Source organism: Pezoporus wallicus, unplaced genomic scaffold (genome assembly GCF_028554395.1).
Source record: "Pezoporus wallicus isolate ANWC-B61680 ecotype Strahan unplaced genomic scaffold, APGP_CSIRO_Pwel_v1 contig_6714, whole genome shotgun sequence".
Lineage (NCBI taxonomy): Eukaryota > Metazoa > Chordata > Aves > Psittaciformes > Psittacidae > Pezoporus > Pezoporus wallicus.
Genome location: NW_026637486.1, coordinates 2,440,367 through 2,457,332, shown reverse-complemented (window position 1 = coordinate 2,457,332; position 16,966 = coordinate 2,440,367). Strand labels below are relative to the sequence as shown.

Genomic DNA, 16,966 nt, shown 5'->3' with positions numbered 1-16,966 from the left:
TCATGCAGATTACGCTAACCCAGTAAGGCAGTGAAGTGCCAGTAAGCGGGGAGGGGTTTGGAGCTGTATTTACAGTCAATTCCAACAAAATACTACAGCGGTTTAGGTGTACAGAAGAGAAACTGCTTGTTAGGGGGGTTTTTGGCTAATTATTAGCAGAAGCTTAAGCAAATCAGTGGCTAAATTCATAAACAGAAGAGGAAAGAAGTATTTTTATTTCTCCTTTTTTTTTTTCCCCTGGAGGAAATTCTTGAGACCTTAAAATCCTTGGTCCTTAGGGAGAGATGAGAACTGTCCTTTATTCAGTAGATCTTAACAGTGCAATGTGCAATAATTCCTAAGACCATCTACAAGTTTCCGGCAGCAGACTCCAGTAGAGCTCCTTGATTCAAGGAAGGAAGGAGGAAGGTAGGTAGGTTTTTATTTCTTGCCTGCTCTAGTCACGAAGAAGGTAAAAAATTTCCCTTAATTCTTATTACTGATTCCTACAGTCGCTGTCTTGTTACTTCAGATATAAAGGCTTCATACTGAGATACTGAAGGACACTTTTCTCTCTGCGTTCAGTTGCAAGGCGGAAAGAGAAAAGAACACAAGAAAAGCTTAAAAGTGGGGAAGGATAAAATACAGGAGTTAAGTCACTAACAGAACTAACAGCACTAACAGCATGCAGCAAAGGGGGTTTCATGGAGTCAAGAGGACAGGATGCCAAAGACAAGCTTTGTACAAAGGCAGTCTCCTTGTGCTACGGAACACTTTTTGTTCCGTTAAACTGTCCTTTTAGACATATCAGTCCCTTTCTAAGAACTGACTTCAACATTACTCCTTTCTTTAACCTTCTTCCTCAAGAAATATGACAAATAAAGTGTATGTCATTTTTACAGGCAGAAGGCTCATGGGATGATAGTCCCTTTCCTACACAGGCAAAACAACTGCTGGAAACCATCCTGCTCTGGCCTAACCAGTAAGCGAGACAGAAGCCAGTTAAGCAAGCAGCATTTTCAACTGGTTAATGCAATGTGCACTTGTTCTCATAGGTAATGCTGTTAGTTTGTTGTAAATGAAATTAATCTCATTTACGTTTTGGGCAGGAAACTCACCACTTGGCCCACAGCTCAGGTAGTGGGTAATAGAATTAGGAGCTTTGTTGCTCCCTAGACCTGCTTTTTGAATTTCTGCTTTCTGGGATAGCTTCCACATCTGCAGAGAAAAGCATTTCACGTTATTCATTGTGTTGACCAGGACATGAAAATAAACCCCTCATGCATTAAAATACATTCTACTCATTAGTAGAGCAAAAGGATACACTTAAATATCTTCTTTGTTTGTTTGTAGAGGAAAGGACAGAGGAGAGGGATGGAAGAAACTCACTGGAAGTGCCTGCTCAACCACACTTGTTACAATTCATCCTAGCAGTCAGAATAACCAGGTACTGTTCTCAAAGCCACAATCAGATACACTTCCCTTTCAGGTACACTAATCCTAAATGCCTGTATGAAAAGGAAATGAACGCAACCCAATGGAACCCAGGCTGACTGAACCCAGCAGAGCAAGGACTCATCTGTGTTCATCAGCTCTGCAAAACACAGAATTAACTTTGCATGCAACAGCTTGAACGTGCAAAATGCAGGACCTCAATTTACTACACACTGCAAGCAAAGCATCGAGCAAACCTTAACAGCAAGCACATCACTGAGCCTGAACAACACAGCCTCTTCTGGCCAGCAGCCACCTATTTAGTGTTTGTAATTACCATGCAAAGCCCTAAACTCTTTAGTTTTAAAGGCAGCAGGGACCAAGGAATGAGCAAGGGCACCATCTGCATGGCTAAGGAGTGGCAGCAGTTTGGTCTGAAAGGAACCTCACAGCTTCTTCCACTGTTTGAGCACAGACCACAAGAGACGTCCATGATGTTATCGTTAAGGAATAAAAAAGGAAGGAAAAATAACCCTTCTGTACAGAAAACATTTGCTTTCTCTCCTATATAATAAAGAAATGTTGATAATTTATCATTCAGAGACACTAAAAGCCCTAGCAGCGTGCGTCTGCTGCTGTGCTGAACACTGCAGAGCAAACCCAGGAGCACAGAAAGCTGGTACCCTCAGAGCTGAAATGCAGGTCATTAGAAGGTTATAAAGCATGCAAAATGGCACCTTGACCTGGACAAGGTGAGACTAGAACTGCCATAGAGGATACGAGGCACTCATGTTCCAAGGCACTAACAGTTATTCTGAAGCCCTCTGGGTTTAAGAGAGCAGCTGTGTTAATGCTGCTCCCTCCCCCCAGTGGGGTAACGTAAAACACAGGCTAAAAGGCATTAAAAGGCATAGATATGCACTGCCAGGTTTGGTTTGTTTGGAAAGCTCAGTGCTAGGAAGAGAAATGAGATGCTTGAAACTGCAGTGCTGCATGGGCAGCGGCTGGAAACAGCATATCCAGTGCATGGACAGCAGCTTTACCTTCACTCTACTGGGGTGACCTCTACAACTTCTCTTTAGACCTTAGGCCTGCTCCTGACTACAGTCAGGGTTCAGTGCTGGAGGGTTTGCAATATATCTGGAGACAATGCTGGCGGGGTTTGTAGCTGTGACAGTCTAAGGACCTAAGCAGGACAAAGCTGGCAAACGAGGTAGTATCATGCACTAAAGCTTATCCGATGTCTCGGACAACAGCAGCTGATCTAAGGAGGAGATACTACCGTGAGCTGCAAACCTTGTTCTTATCCTAACAAGCAGCCTCACTACAAGACACAGGCTTGCAATCAGTTAAGCAGATGACACAGATACTGGCAGCACAGTGTGAGTGTATAATAAGTACTCTGAGAGCTCTATAATGCCTTAAATAACCCACAAAATGTGCTATGCTCACATCGCTTCAGCACTGTTCACCTCAGAGCTAATTCCAACACAGAGAGAGATGAACAGAAACGAAGTCGAGTGACAGGGCCAGAGAGCAGCACACGCTGCTCCCGCTGCCTGTGAAATGCAGATGGTATTTCAGATTTGGGGTTGGGGTTTTTAACAGCGACACAATTCTAGAGGGAGCTCAGCAGTAACTGCCAGCTCGCTTGAGCAACACTTATCAGCCCTGTATCAAGGGACGCCTGCAGCCATGGGGAAGGATGGCTGCTGCACGTTGTGGAACAGTCATTTTATCCTGCACAAAATGTTCTGAAACATCCAAACTTCTGCCCTCCTTCCTTTTCCCCATCTTGGAATGGAGCTGGAGCTCTGGGGAGAGCTATCTCCCTGCTCTATTAACAACTCTCATGTTTGACATGGTGATTTTCTAGACTAAGATATGGGATGTGTCTGCTGCTTTCCCTCAAAGAGCAGCGGATTTGCTCTCTCCCTAGTGAAAGACTCAAGAATTAAAGCTCCAGCAGTACCATGAGTGCCACAGAACCTCTGGCAAAAGAGATTTAAATGTAAAACTCAGAATATGGCCTTCATTATTTCCAGTATTGGAGATCTGAAGTACTTCTCCTCTACATACATTGGCATTCAGGTCTTTATAGCATACGTAATGTTCGCCTATGATATGATAACTGTTGGTAACTAGGGCCTCTGGCAAAAAAGGCCGTATCTGAAGCCTCATAAATGACAATTTAAGTATGATACCATTTTAAACTGTTATATATATATATTATAACATTATATATATATTGTTATATATTCACCATAGAGAGGTTTCAAGCCATTGCAGCCACAAGGGCACATGAAGCAATTCCTTTTCAGCATTTCTCTGTAGTTGGTCATTTGGGATTTAATGAGTTACTTGCTTCAGCATCCCCTATACTCACATAACTTTACAAGCAATGTCTCGGTGATTGTGTCTTTTATTTAGCTGTGTTAATGTAACAGCTATCCCTGTCACACATCTTCTTTTCTCTTGTATTAGTGTTACTTCTATTCAGAAGAAAAAATGAGCTTCCACCATGATCAATACAGGTTTTTATTACCACACATCACAAGGCGTCTCCTATAACTCCGTTATTTGACTCCTAATAAACCATACACTTCACCACATTTGTACACCAGGCGTGGAGAGACAAAGCATACAAAAGGGAAGAGGTGGAAAGGGTCATTTTTTCATTGCAAGTGCTGTGTATCATGTAAGTGTTTATCTCCTCCTCCTAAGATTTATTAGGATAATGAATGGTCTTTCCATTTATTGATGTGCAAGTAATTTAATAACTATGAGCAGTAATTCATGTTTATTGTGCAAGCTGGAGGCAATGAATTATGGCGCTGTAACTTGCTCCTCATGCGAAGTGCATTTATGCCAGGCCATGGCATCAATGAAAAGGGTAAGACACTGGAATCTCTCTAACCGCTTCTTTTCATTACTATCTCATTTACGTAACAAGAGGGGGGAGTATTTTTACTCCAAGTACCTCCTCAATGTGTTACTGTTACGTCTGAGAAGTCCTGGGTTTGTACTGGAATTGCTCTTGGTGCCACTTGTGGCAGTGCAGCATGCGCCTGGTTTGACATGCATTCAGTAACATACAGGGAGAAACCAAAGTATCTGTGATGCGTGACAAATAAAACCGCTCGCATTATGAAGACTTTTCAAGGCATGCAAAATATATACAGTGCAATTAATGGTTCATGCAGACTTTGGTGAGGTTACAATTCCACATTCAGACATGCTGGAGTACACAACTGAGCTCTACCAACAGCCACCCGCAGATCTAACATGGGATTGTTCTGTCATTGGAGTGAAATCTCTTAAGTTCAGCGGACACTGAGCAGAACACCTATGTGTTGTGTGAGACTATATATATATTTAATAATACAACTTCCTTATCATACACAGCCATACTCGTACCACACAGTTTTGTTATCCTCAGAAACCAGCAGTGGGGATTCAGCCTCACTGGTGTTCACACACGGGGTAGGAACAAGTTCACCACTCAGAGCTGACCGTGGGTCACTGCGAGCAGGCTCCTGGGGAGCAGGAGGCTGTTCTGGATTCTTGGGCACTGATCTAAATGGTGACAGATTTGCCTGCTCAGTTGGTTTGGAAGTAGGCCTGTGAGGCAACCCACTTATATTACTGACTAATTCAGTGTTAAGGGATACAAATGGCTGAGCCACAGTGAGCGACCCTGTGCTGTCGTTACCAGAGGATTTATCATTAAACACACTTGAGCTTAGCAAAGTTCTCTCCCGAAAATTTGACCTTTCCATCCTGGAAGCCTTAGGAACATCAGAGTGACATCCCACAGCACGGGGTTTAACTGCAGTAGCTGCATCGCTCTGTGCAAAACAATCTACTCTGTAAGCCACACAGTGAACAAAAGGAGAGGGTAACTGGTGTGCTGAGTACTCACTAGAGGCTGATGGAACGCTCCTGTCGGCGGTGGCTGGCGCTGGATCCACTGATACAGGCTGCCTACTGTCCTTAGACAAGAAGTCATGAATGCTTGTCCTTCGGGTGGTGCCTTCTGCAGTGGAGATGACGCTGCTGGCACGAGGTAAGGTGGCGTAGGGATTGCAATCGCGGGCTTGGCGCTGGGAAACGCTCCCCTGGAGCTTTTCCTTCACGGATTTGGCCTTCCCTTGGGTGCCTCCTGTCAACTTCACCGGAGAGCTGGTGACGGTGGGATCGTCGCTTTTCCGAAGGCTCGGCCTCACCAGCTGCTCTGCCTTTAGGGATCGTCCGTCTGAGAAGTCAATGGTGGCTTTGACACTCAGTGATCTCACGATGCCACAACCGGCAGACGGCTGCTTCCTCAGCTTCTCCTTCCCTGCCAGCTCCGAGGACTCGGATAAACTCCTCATCACTTCATCTAACAGATTCTCTTCGCTTGCTGATTTCATCTGTCACAAGGGTGAAACAGGAATTTATGCACTGGAATTCTCACCTTTGTGGACATAAATGGAGAACAACTAAAAGTACTTCAACTTCTCAGATCTAAAAGTAGCATTACGTGTTTATGGTACACATGACTGAGTCTTCTGTACAGCCTACAAGTACTCTGAAAACCAGACAGAGCACAACTATCTGGAGTTAGCTTCTCTAACACTGATTAACTCAGCAAATCATATGCTCAAAACTCCATCTTCTCACTCACTTGCCCTGTGCCATCACACACTGATACTTCCCAAACCATTTCATGTGGACTCATTGCAACTGACACTGATCATCCGGAGCTGAAAGCTCAAATTCCTTCATCACTCACATAACAAAGGCAAAAACCTCCCACAGCAACACAAAGCACAGAACTTTGGGGCACCCACAGTGCCCCCATCTGGACCAGAGAGCTTCCCATTGTTTCTTGAAAGAGTCAATTTGGGAAGAATTCAGCTAAAAGCATTAAGGAAATACTCTGGCAGAAGACTGGAAAGAGACCTGAATCTCCCTGCAGCCTGAATGGTTTTGTGATGCTGTGAACGGGTCTGTGATACACGAACAGCAGTGGACGGATGACTCGGGGGTTTCTGCTGCTTCTGTTGCCAGAAGAGTATTGTCTAATGCTCAAATCCCAAAATCCTTGTCAGGGACTCCACAGGTGAGAGGTCATTGGAAGGATCTAGCAAAAATCCATGAACTCAGTTCCAGATCCAAGTCTGGAACCTCTGACTTACTTCCCCAATCGATTCAGATGTGAACGTGTGTTCTTCATTTTCAACTGTGGCATTAAAACCAGATGGATTCTGGTCCTCTCTCAGGGCAGGGCCTAGTCACAGTAACGGGCTTGCTTTATCCTACAGCTCTTCTGGCTTTTGGACATCTCTACTACTCAAGAACTGGTGAAGAAGCAATTGGAATACTAAGGGACTCTGGGCTTCTAACAAACTGCCACCAATTGAAAGAAACATTCTCTTTGCCTTATTCCTCTCAGATTTCAATGAGCTCCAAGCTCTTTATTTTTCTGCCTAGTTAAAAGATGAATCTGAAGCAGACAAGAGCCTCTCCTCAGGGAATGAAGTAAAGCATCAGCCGCTTACTGCGGACAAGAGGTGAACGGGAAGTAAAGCTACTCTGAGTGTGTGGCCTTCACCTGAGCTCTGGTGAGTGCACCAGGTCTCAGTTTTGTGCAACAGAGATGGACTTTTCCTCCCTGATTCAGTAACCCAGAAAGAGTGAAGCTGCAAAACCCCAACTGATTTTGTGTGCAATACAGTGAGTGCAGTTTATCGGGATGCAGTCCACACCACTCCTTAATGTAGATGTAGACGCAGCCAGTAACTCCACACAGTTTACAGCCACTCTACTCACTCCATTAAACTAACCTCGCTGGAGGAACTCTTGTTGCTCTCTTCCAGAAACTGCTGCAGGGTCACGACTTCACTGCCAGGGGAACCCGTCCTGAGGTGCCTGCCACGAGCATCCAGCATCTCGGGCGTTCTCTGCTGCAGCACAGGACTAGACCTCGTGTGACCCCTCAGGTACTGAATGGGGCTGCTGCTGCTGCTGGACCACGCTTCGTGCTCGTGCAGCAGGCTGAACTCCCCGCTGCTGTGGCTCTGGGGCCTGCTCTGATTGTGAATTGCACCTGCTTTGGGGCAAACGGCATTCAGTGATTCCATAGGAATATATGGGAGCTGTTGAACAGTACAACCAAACTCACATCTGGAACAGTATCAGATTCAGTTAACAAACTCCACTTAAAATACTAAATCCAGCTTAAAATACTAAGGCCAGTTGTCCTTTCTTACTCAAACCAAGCAGATTAACACAACTGCACTCCCCTGACTTACCTCTTACAGCCCTTTAAACATCATCGGGGTTTCTGAATACAACCCCAACCTCTCACTTATAATCTGGGCCTCCACCTATGTAACATCATATTCCAGGGGGCTAAAGAGGAGCCCCCTTCTTATTCAGCATCGCTGTCAGGCACATGCTCTACTGTATCAGTAATGAGTTTTACATTAAATGAAATACAAAGCATGGAATGGACAGAAAATGTTCTCTTAAACACACTTCTTCAATGAGGACAATTTAGGAATGCTGCTTCTCCCACAGCTTCTGCTGTTACTTCAAGTTTCTGACAACTGTGGCCTAAAGGAAGCACACAGCATTCAATGCAAGATGAATTGCACAGCACCAATTCTTTTTATTGCTCAGTAATTGTGAATTGCTTCAAAAATACTGATGAATCATCAAGTATTTCCTATGCCGTGTTACTCCCAAGGAGTGAAATTAACTTTGGAGTACAAGTTTTCCAATGCTGTACAGAAAACAGGGCGAGGAGAACCCCGAAGACTCATGGAACAGACACAGATTAAACTAATAAAACCAGGAAGCTAATAAAACTAATCCAAATCTCAAGCTGGCCTTCACCTCTGAGCTTCCAATCTGATACTGTTTAATAAATGCAAACCACCAGTATTAAACGAAGTCTTGAGTTGGCAGCATTCTAGTCTAGTACGTCCAATGGTCTCCAGCTAGAGATTATTATTCCCATTATAACCAAAAATGTCTCAGGACTCGTGATCTATGAAATTTATAAATCCAGGGATGTTATCCATCCTTTAGAAACAAACGCAGATGACGACAGGCTGGTATTTCAGCTGCTGTTTTGTCCAGTTTGTGTGTTACACACAGAGCTTTACAGCAGTAGGATGCTAGGATTAAAAAAAAACATAATGGGGCAATTCTTTGCTTCCAAATGAGCCATTTTAAAGGAATTTGGGGGAGTTCTTATTTTGTAACCTGCTTCCTTGGGTTAGGTTTGGTTTACAATGGTTTGTAACTTATGCACTAATATCACCCCTTTAATATTTACAAAAAACGTGAGTTATATTAAGGATCCTTTCCTAATTTGAGGAATAAAGGCTATAAAACACCTAAACAAAATCAATCTGTGGTGCTTAGTGCGAATTCTTCTATTTTTTACTTATGTTAACCTGTAATAGATGATCTTACAGAGAAAACAATGGACATGAAGCACGTATGTGAATTCACCTACAGCATACCTTTGACTTCATGGAGCGAAGCATTGTTATTGCTATTGCTAGTGGATGTTCTGCCACTATCAAGGCTGGCTGGTCTGGAAGCTAAATGGGAAATGAGGAGACACGATGAGGAACCAAGTTTTAGCGGGCAGCACGGCACCTCCACATTCTGCTCACAGAATGCTCAGAGGCAGGATCATGCACTACTGCACAGGCTGAGCATGCCCATTGCCAACAAAGTGGTTTCTTACACATCAGAAAGCGAAGGGATTTCCAGGCAGCCCAAGAGGACACTTTAGGAAAGGGCACTACAGGAATAGTAAAGGTACAAGGGAGAGGAAAAGAGAAATAGAGAAACAGAGTGCATGTTTAGAGTTGAACCAGGCTGGTTAGTGGGAAACCAGGGGGTGCAGGTGAAGGGCGTGCAGCAAGCGGCTGGTGAGCAGGTCACTTACAACAGATTTGACAAGGAACCTTGCACAGAGTTGAAATGCCACCGACAGGAGGAGCAAGAGCATCTGCACAGATAACGGCCTGCACTCCTATGCAACACAAGGAAACGCGCTGTTACTGTCCCCAGAAAGGTCTGTGCTCCTGCTCATTTTCAGTAGTAAAGCTTCACTGCTACATACTCTATCGCAGCTTTCACTTCAAGCGTGGCTTGAAGGAAATGGCTGTATGAAATACATGGCAAATTTAGGTTTCACCGAAGGAGAAACGTTTGAATAATCAGGCCAGATTCAGATTTGCGTTTAAAACGGCTTTTAGGATGGAAATCATAACTTCTTTGCTTTTACTATTAACTCCAAATGAATTCTTAAAGGGAAAATGTTTTGATCCTGTTCAGATGCACTTCATAGATACTTTCTACGAGATAGAATATCTACAGAATATCTGATGTAGTAGTTAAGAAAGAAAAGAACAATCTGAAGAAATGAGACTACACATTCAAGAGAGGCAAATCACAGAAAGCATGCTCACTTCTAACCATGCCATTCACTCTTCCTTGCAAAGTTGGTTAACATTCACATACATAATGTATCCTTAATTCAGCTAGTTAAAGTTCACCTCTTACCATGAACTCTCGATCCTGTACTAGAATCATCACTAATACCTTGTGGACTTACATCTTCATAGGATGTGGTATCTATACACAGAGACATAAAAGAAGATGTAAAATGAAATGATTATTGAAATATGTAAAACATACTGAGGCATTTTTCAAACCGATCCAGTTTTACTTAGGTAACACGCTGTAGGAAAACCCCACCAACACTTTATATAACTACAGTTATTAAACCTATGCCGCATCTTGGCACTGCAACTCAATTTACTGAAGTTGCTTTCTGTGGAATAACTTAAAATAGAAGTAAACCCAGTATGGACACGAAATTGCTGTTACACACAGTCACGTCACGGTGCAAAAAGCTTCTACCTATACCTTTATTATTTAGCAACTGCTTGGATCTGAAGCCTGCAGAAGAGTTGACAGCTGCAAAGTTGATAGCTGTAGTAGAGAAGGCCATAGCTCCCAACTCCTTCCTCCTTTTACCCGCAGATATATCATCAGGACCCTCCAGATGCTCAGAACTACCTGTCCATTGTCCTCCTGCTAGGACCATGGACTGCACCAGGTCATTCATGGCTGGGATGCAAATGAAAGCAAATGATCAGCGTGGTCAATGTATTCGCTTCTGGTCTTATTTTGTACTGCAAAACGCTGGACAGTTTTCTAAGCATTAAAGCACATTGAATACTGGAAGATACAAGCACAAGATCATCCGTGTTATGACATGCAATCAGCTCAATGAGTGGGGAGTGAGGTAAGGCAAGCGACTCCTTTCAGCTCAGTATGGGTCTTAAAACTGCTTTTATTACATATAATTGCCATGCTTGCGCTGCAGTATGCGTGTTAGAAGCTTTGATTCACTGTTTGCAATGAGAAAATGGAATGGAGAAGGATAAAATGGGCAAAGGTGTAATACAACATGATGTCAACAGTGATACGGGATCCTTGTACAGTGCAGGTTACTGCAGGGATACTGGATTTCACATCACAACAAATAAAAGGGTCTGGAAAAGATGACATCTGATGATATTCCCCTTCGCTGCACTATAACTAGGGAAAATTGTCCACCCCTCATTGGGAACCCAAATAAATCCACTCAATACAAACACTTTGGCAACAACAACAACTGATGGATGGTTGAAGAGTGACAGACCACCACAGAGCCTCGCACTATCTTCTACCCTTTCTTTAAGCAAAAGATTACAGTGATTGCTTAACAAAAGGCTTATGAAATGTGTGATTTGCAGCTACTTAGTTTAACACAGTGCACTGTCAGCTTATATACACATAGAGACATGCGTATATAGACAACTATGTATACAAATATATGCAGTCACAATGCACTGAATATATATATGTATGTGCATGTGTGTGTATAGTGTGGGTATAGTATGGGGGGGGGTGTGTGTGTTCACATATATAAAGTATTCAGTGCCAAGGTTTAAAAAAAAAGGGAAAAGCTCCAGCTCCTTGTATTGTAGCAGGACTTGCACATTGCAAAAGAGGAGGTAAAATACAGCGCAGTCCAGGGAGAGGTTAGTGAAAAATTAGTAATGGAAGCCAGTGTAGCCATTGAGAAGAAGCTGAACTGTCAGAAAGTCTTACACATGGAGCGACGGTAGAAGGCCTTCATTTTGTCTTTTTCCTTCGGTCTGTTCCTCAAAAAGGGCAGTCTTTTCAGTGCAACCACTTTAATGTCATAGCATGAGGAAAAACGGAAACAGGGAAATGAAAGAAAAAAGGGGAGAAGAACAGATGGAAGTTAAATGTTGAAACTAAGGACAGAAATGAATGTCTGAGTTTAAGCTACGCTACACGCTATCGTTCTCATGCTTCTGCGTGACAATGACACATGAAAGCTACACTGAAACGTGAAAGCTACACTAGGAAAACCTTAACAACCTCAGAAATGCACTGAGGATAATGGTGAAGATGTAATACAGTTTGAAAGTTAAGTGCCAAGCTCTTGGAAAACATAAAGGTAACTTTGCAGACTTACAGAAATTAAGGATTATCTAGCTTTTCCTGTGAAAAATAACATTTCTTGAACATAAAGAAAATGTGAAGCAAAAAAAGCTTAAAATGAAAGCAACTAAGTCCAAATTCTGCTTTAAAATCTGTCCACACCATTACTGTTTGAGATTAAGCACTTCTGTAATGCCTTGCCCTGCATCTCTAAAAGGACCCAATCCATTATCAGGCTTCATGTGCTACACTGTGTGCTAACTGATGACTTTGGTTATCTACTGTCTTGTTGGAATATGACACAGACCTGATGTTCAATCTACTGCTTGTGTGCAGTGATTGTAGTAATCCACTTCAAATCTCTAACAGGAAAAGGAAAGTCAAGGTTTATGGGCTGGAATGGGATTGACCAAATCTTTTAGCTGAAATAGGAGATTTAGAGAAAAATAGAAGAATTAAATCCAAATGTGAGTGTTGCTGTAACATTTTGGGAGGGCTAAGAGAAAACTGGGATCTATTCAATATATATAAAATACCAGAAAAGAGAGTTAAAATTACAAATAGTATTGCAAGATAGAGGAGGGGGAAGTCCAAGTGAATCTAGTGCTTAGATTCAGCTCTTCTGCACTAGTAACACTTGCTTTTTCAATCACCAGATAGAGGTGTCAGCCAGCTGCCAAGCACACAGGAGCCACATGCAAATGACTGGCATGGAAAGATCCATAAGGAAATCCATCATGGAATTACCGACCAGCATCCTTTACGCAGGTCTGAAAGCCCAGTCTATCAGCCCAAGATCTGCTCACTTCATCTCCCTCAAGTCACTCTTGGGACACATACTTTGTCATTTACACTGGGTTTCTGCATTACCAGCAGTTTGTTATGTAGCAGTTTGGTTTTTAGAGCATTATATATGTACATATGCGTGTGTTAAGTGCACACGAACTACCCTGAAAGAGAAGGACATCTCCCTCTCCATCTATACTGGAGAGGGATCCATAGTTCCAATGTCCCTATTATTCTGTGTTTGCACTTAGTGAATTATCCACTACAGAAGTATACAGTATTTGGGTATATATAATCTATACAAATATATTTTATCATGTACATATAGTTCTATGTACTCCAAAATAAGCAGTTATTTTGGTTTGGGTTTTATGAGACCAATAAAGCTTTCCTGCTCTTGTAGACCCTGAGGAAATAAGCCAAAACCAACACAAACATGGATGCTGCCTGGTTCATAAACAGCAGAGGCACTGCTGAACCTCCCACAAAGGAGATGTGTGTCGGGTATCTAACAGTATATAGAACCCTGCCAAAGGAGCATGAGGCACAGCATCAGACTAGGCTTTTAACAGGTAAATAATGAGGTTTAGCATTAATCCCATCAAACCAAAGAGGCAACCCTGCTCTACTTTATGCCATCATGGTGAAACATGATTCTTTGTGCCTTCTAACCCTTTACAGACACCCCCCCCCCCATCACTCTATAATGCTTTATAGATATCTGATCCCTCTTCATTAAAAACGACCACCCAAACCTTACTAAAAAGCACACAGAGGATGTTCAAGACTCGCTGAAGTCACCTGCGGTTCTGGTTCATTAACACAGAAACCTCCCAGAGGGTTGATTTATGGCTCTGAGCAACTGCACCAAAGAGAAAACTCCACTGCAACTATGGCTGTCCTGGAAATCATCCATCAAAACCTGCCCCTTGGCAAAATGCAACCTCCTGGAGCGGAGCAGTTACCTAAGGGAATTCTGCATAGAATACAACTGAAGAAGCATCCTGCACAGAACCACTGGACTGGCCAAGCTACAGCAGGAGCAAACAGGCAGCACAGTCTACCCTAGGCAACTTGAGCTCTTTACACCTTTATTCCACCAGGCTTTAAAGCCAGGAAGGCAGAAAGACTGCATCTGTCATAGTCAGCAGCTACTCAAAAACCCCCAGTTCCTCAGCTTTTCTTTCTCTTTTCAGCATTCTATGAACATGTTCTTGCTTCCTGAGCTCAGAATGACTGATGAGTACTGCGGAATTCCTCCACTGATCAGGAAACCTCCTGCTTTGCAATCTTCCTACCCGTTGCCAGAAATACTCTTGGGGAATTCTGTATGGACGGTATTCAAATCCTCCAATCACTTTGTTCCTGCCACAAGGAAATGCTAGGCAGGCATCTTCTGAATGCTTTGGTAGCACAAAATGGAGCCCAATATACTACTTCTGTGCAGCATAGTCATACTACCACTATGACACGATGTGTCCTCCCCTCCTTTCCAGAGCACCTCAAGACCCAAAAGGACTTTGAGCACTCTGAGACCTCAGGGCCTGTGGTCTCTGCAGAACAGGGTAACCTGATTGCTGCTCCTAGATCACCTGTCTCTGTAAGATGAGTGTTTCAAGGTCTCTTGAAAAACACCTGCATCAGAAAGTGTCCTGCAGCAGGAAAGCAGCCTCCATCACCAGCTTCCAAAGCAGAAAATCCACAGATCTCACCCAGAGAACCCATCTACCAGCAGTGCTAGTAGCAGCATAGTTCAGTTTGGAGTCAGGATCTCCTCCTGCTTTCTGTGACAGGGGATATGAGGTAGGAAACCTACACAGCTCGCTTCACGTCAGCTACTCTGTCCTCTGGCTTTGGAGAACACCATGATGTGTGCCAGTGACTGCCACATGGGGAATGTTAGCTGCTTCCCTTGGAACCACCTCCATTCCCAGACACAGGGGATCAGGCTGCAATAGAACCTGTCTCTTCCCATACCCAAAACTACCTTCAACCAGTGTGGAAAGCTACAACACCTGAGCACATGCGTGGACAGGCAGCATCTTAAGAGGTTTTCTCTTTCTTGTAGCTTCTTTCAGTGGAAGCTGCTACTGCCAAGCCACTTCTTAGAGAAAAGAAAGCCACAGTGTGCTGGTATTTGGGATTTACAGTTGTTCTTAAAGCAGGAGAAACAGAGTGCAAAATGTGCACCGTTACTGGTACCTCACACCAAGATACTCCCCTGCTTCGTGAGATGCAAACTGTCAGCACTGAATTGGCACATCAGTCCTCCAAATTCTATCAAAAACTGGTTTCCATGGTGATGTGTAATGGAGGGAGGTTAGGATCTGGGACTAGATCAGCCCTTCCAGTGTATGGATAAATACACTGGGATGAAGGGGAACATGAACAAAGTCCATGGAGCAGAAATTAATGAGGTCTGAAGAACTTCAAACCTCTCTGAGGATCAGCCATGGTAACTTCAACCGTGGCTCCACCAGGAGGTAACTGCACACTACAAGGTCCCAAGTATCATGCAGAGAAAACTGTCACACACAAGAGCCCTTCCAGAACATGAAATCACTGACACGGATGTGGATGGTCTGAACCAAAGCATGCACACTCTGGATTCGAACTAACACACTTGCAAACACATCCACTGTAGCTTCAGCCGCTCCCGAGTTCCACAAGACTTCAGTTGAGATGTAAAAGCAACAGTTACTCATTTCAGTTCAAAAGTACCTGTTTGGAACCTTAACAGACCCTCACTGAAAAGAGCCAAGTTAGCAAGAAAGTGGTAAAATGTAACCTCAAACTTACTATTGTCTTCAGTTATTAAAAGGTACTCACAAATTGGATTTTTAGCTCCCCTGACATAGTGGGTTTTAGCTTTGACTAAGCTTCTGCAAGAAGTACAGAAGAAAAAATGCATCATCATGGCACCAATCATTTCTAACACAGCAAATTCAGAGCTGGCACAGAAGCCAGGATACCAATCTGCTGCCTTCTGAAACCCAAGACGTCACATTTATAAAAGCATTGCAAAAGTGACTGTTAACACACACGCAGCCTGATGCTTTTACATGCACAGCCAAAATGCTTTTGGTGCGTAACTATTAAAGGGAATCACTGCAACCTGATAAGGGGGCTGCAGTATTATCGCTCAAGTTGGGAGAAACTGGGCAGTTCATGATTCATGCCACGAGTGGATTACAACAAATATAGATAATAAATGGACACACTGCACAGAATGTGGCCTTTTACAACGGGCATCCTAACGTGACAGCTGTTGGGCTCTTGAAAGGAGAGCAAATTGTGTCTGGCATACTGGATCTATCCCCCCCTCTGTAACCCTCCTCAGTCTCCCTCAGCCCTTAACTCCAGCCTTTAGGCTTCTTAACAGGTTATGTCTATAAATTGCCTCTTCCTATTGCCTATTCAAACAGTATAAAAGTTCTTCATCACTGGCTTTGTGAGATGCTGGACAAACACCTCCAGACAGATCTATTTGGCAGCTAAAGGAGGGTAGCACAGCCACAGCTTGGAAAGCACTTCCAAGGCAAGGGGAAAGGTTCATGCTGGGACAAGAGGGACAAACAGAAAAGGGTTCTAGTGGTGGCATCAGACATTCTACCCAGGATTCTGCTCACCTGACCCAGGAACAGAGCCTGCTTCAGCTTATCCCAGCACTGTAAATGCATTTTAGTATTTAGAGCTGAAGATATGCAAAGAACTAGTTCCTGCCCAAACACTCAAGGAGTTTACAAGAAGTTGGTATAAACCTGTCATTAATAAATGAATTCAGGCTTCACTCCTAAAGACTTAAATCCTCCAAAACACAGAGCCTTTTCCAGCACCTCTTAACTTTTAATCACATCAGAAACACATTTAGCCAAGGATTATTAATAGAAAAACAAATGGTTTGCAGTACTCACTGCTACTCTTTTTGGTGCCCAAGGTCTGCCCATCTTCCAGAGAGTTGGAGCCCACAGAGGAGCTATCCTGACTGTCCTGGTGGGGCAGCTGCAGGAAGCCCTCACTGGACTCCGAGCGGGTGGGTGTAAGAGTCATGGACTTGAGGCGCTCTCTGTTAACATCCTTCTTGGACTTTATCAGCTTCCTCATTTTCAGAGTGATCCAGTTGCCCCTTCTGTTACCAATGACACAGCACATCGATGGCATTACTGATACATCACTCATACCTCCAGACTCTTCCTGCTTTGTAAGCATTAACGCAGACATGATTCTGCTCCCCTGA

General features: G+C 43.5%; 1 protein-coding gene across 18 annotated transcripts in view; it reads right to left on the bottom strand.

The window, feature by feature from the left end:
• Positions 1-212: 212 nt before the first annotated feature.
• The window catches only part of CCDC88A (coiled-coil domain containing 88A), an 81,250-nt gene continuing 64,496 nt past the window's right edge, over positions 213-16,966 (bottom strand). For 3 of the 18 annotated variants that reach the window (XM_057405792.1, XM_057405793.1, XM_057405803.1), the window contains 9 exons: positions 16,644-16,858; positions 11,584-11,667; positions 10,351-10,554; positions 9,985-10,056; positions 9,365-9,451; positions 9,161-9,217; positions 8,931-9,011; positions 7,242-7,507; positions 4,424-5,825 (listed from right to left, as the gene is read on the bottom strand). In XM_057405792.1, the coding sequence (XP_057261775.1) occupies positions 4,809-5,825; positions 7,242-7,507; positions 8,931-9,011; positions 9,161-9,217; positions 9,365-9,451; positions 9,985-10,056; positions 10,351-10,554; positions 11,584-11,667; positions 16,644-16,858 (2,083 nt within the window). In that variant the 3' untranslated portion in view covers positions 4,424-4,808. Of the gene's footprint in view, positions 555-1,097; positions 1,198-4,423; positions 5,826-7,241; positions 7,508-8,930; positions 9,012-9,160; positions 9,218-9,364; positions 9,452-9,984; positions 10,057-10,350; positions 10,555-11,583; positions 11,668-16,643; positions 16,859-16,966 lie in introns of those variants that run through there. The other 15 variants (XM_057405808.1, XM_057405809.1, XM_057405798.1 and 12 more) reach the window with 13 other exon arrangements.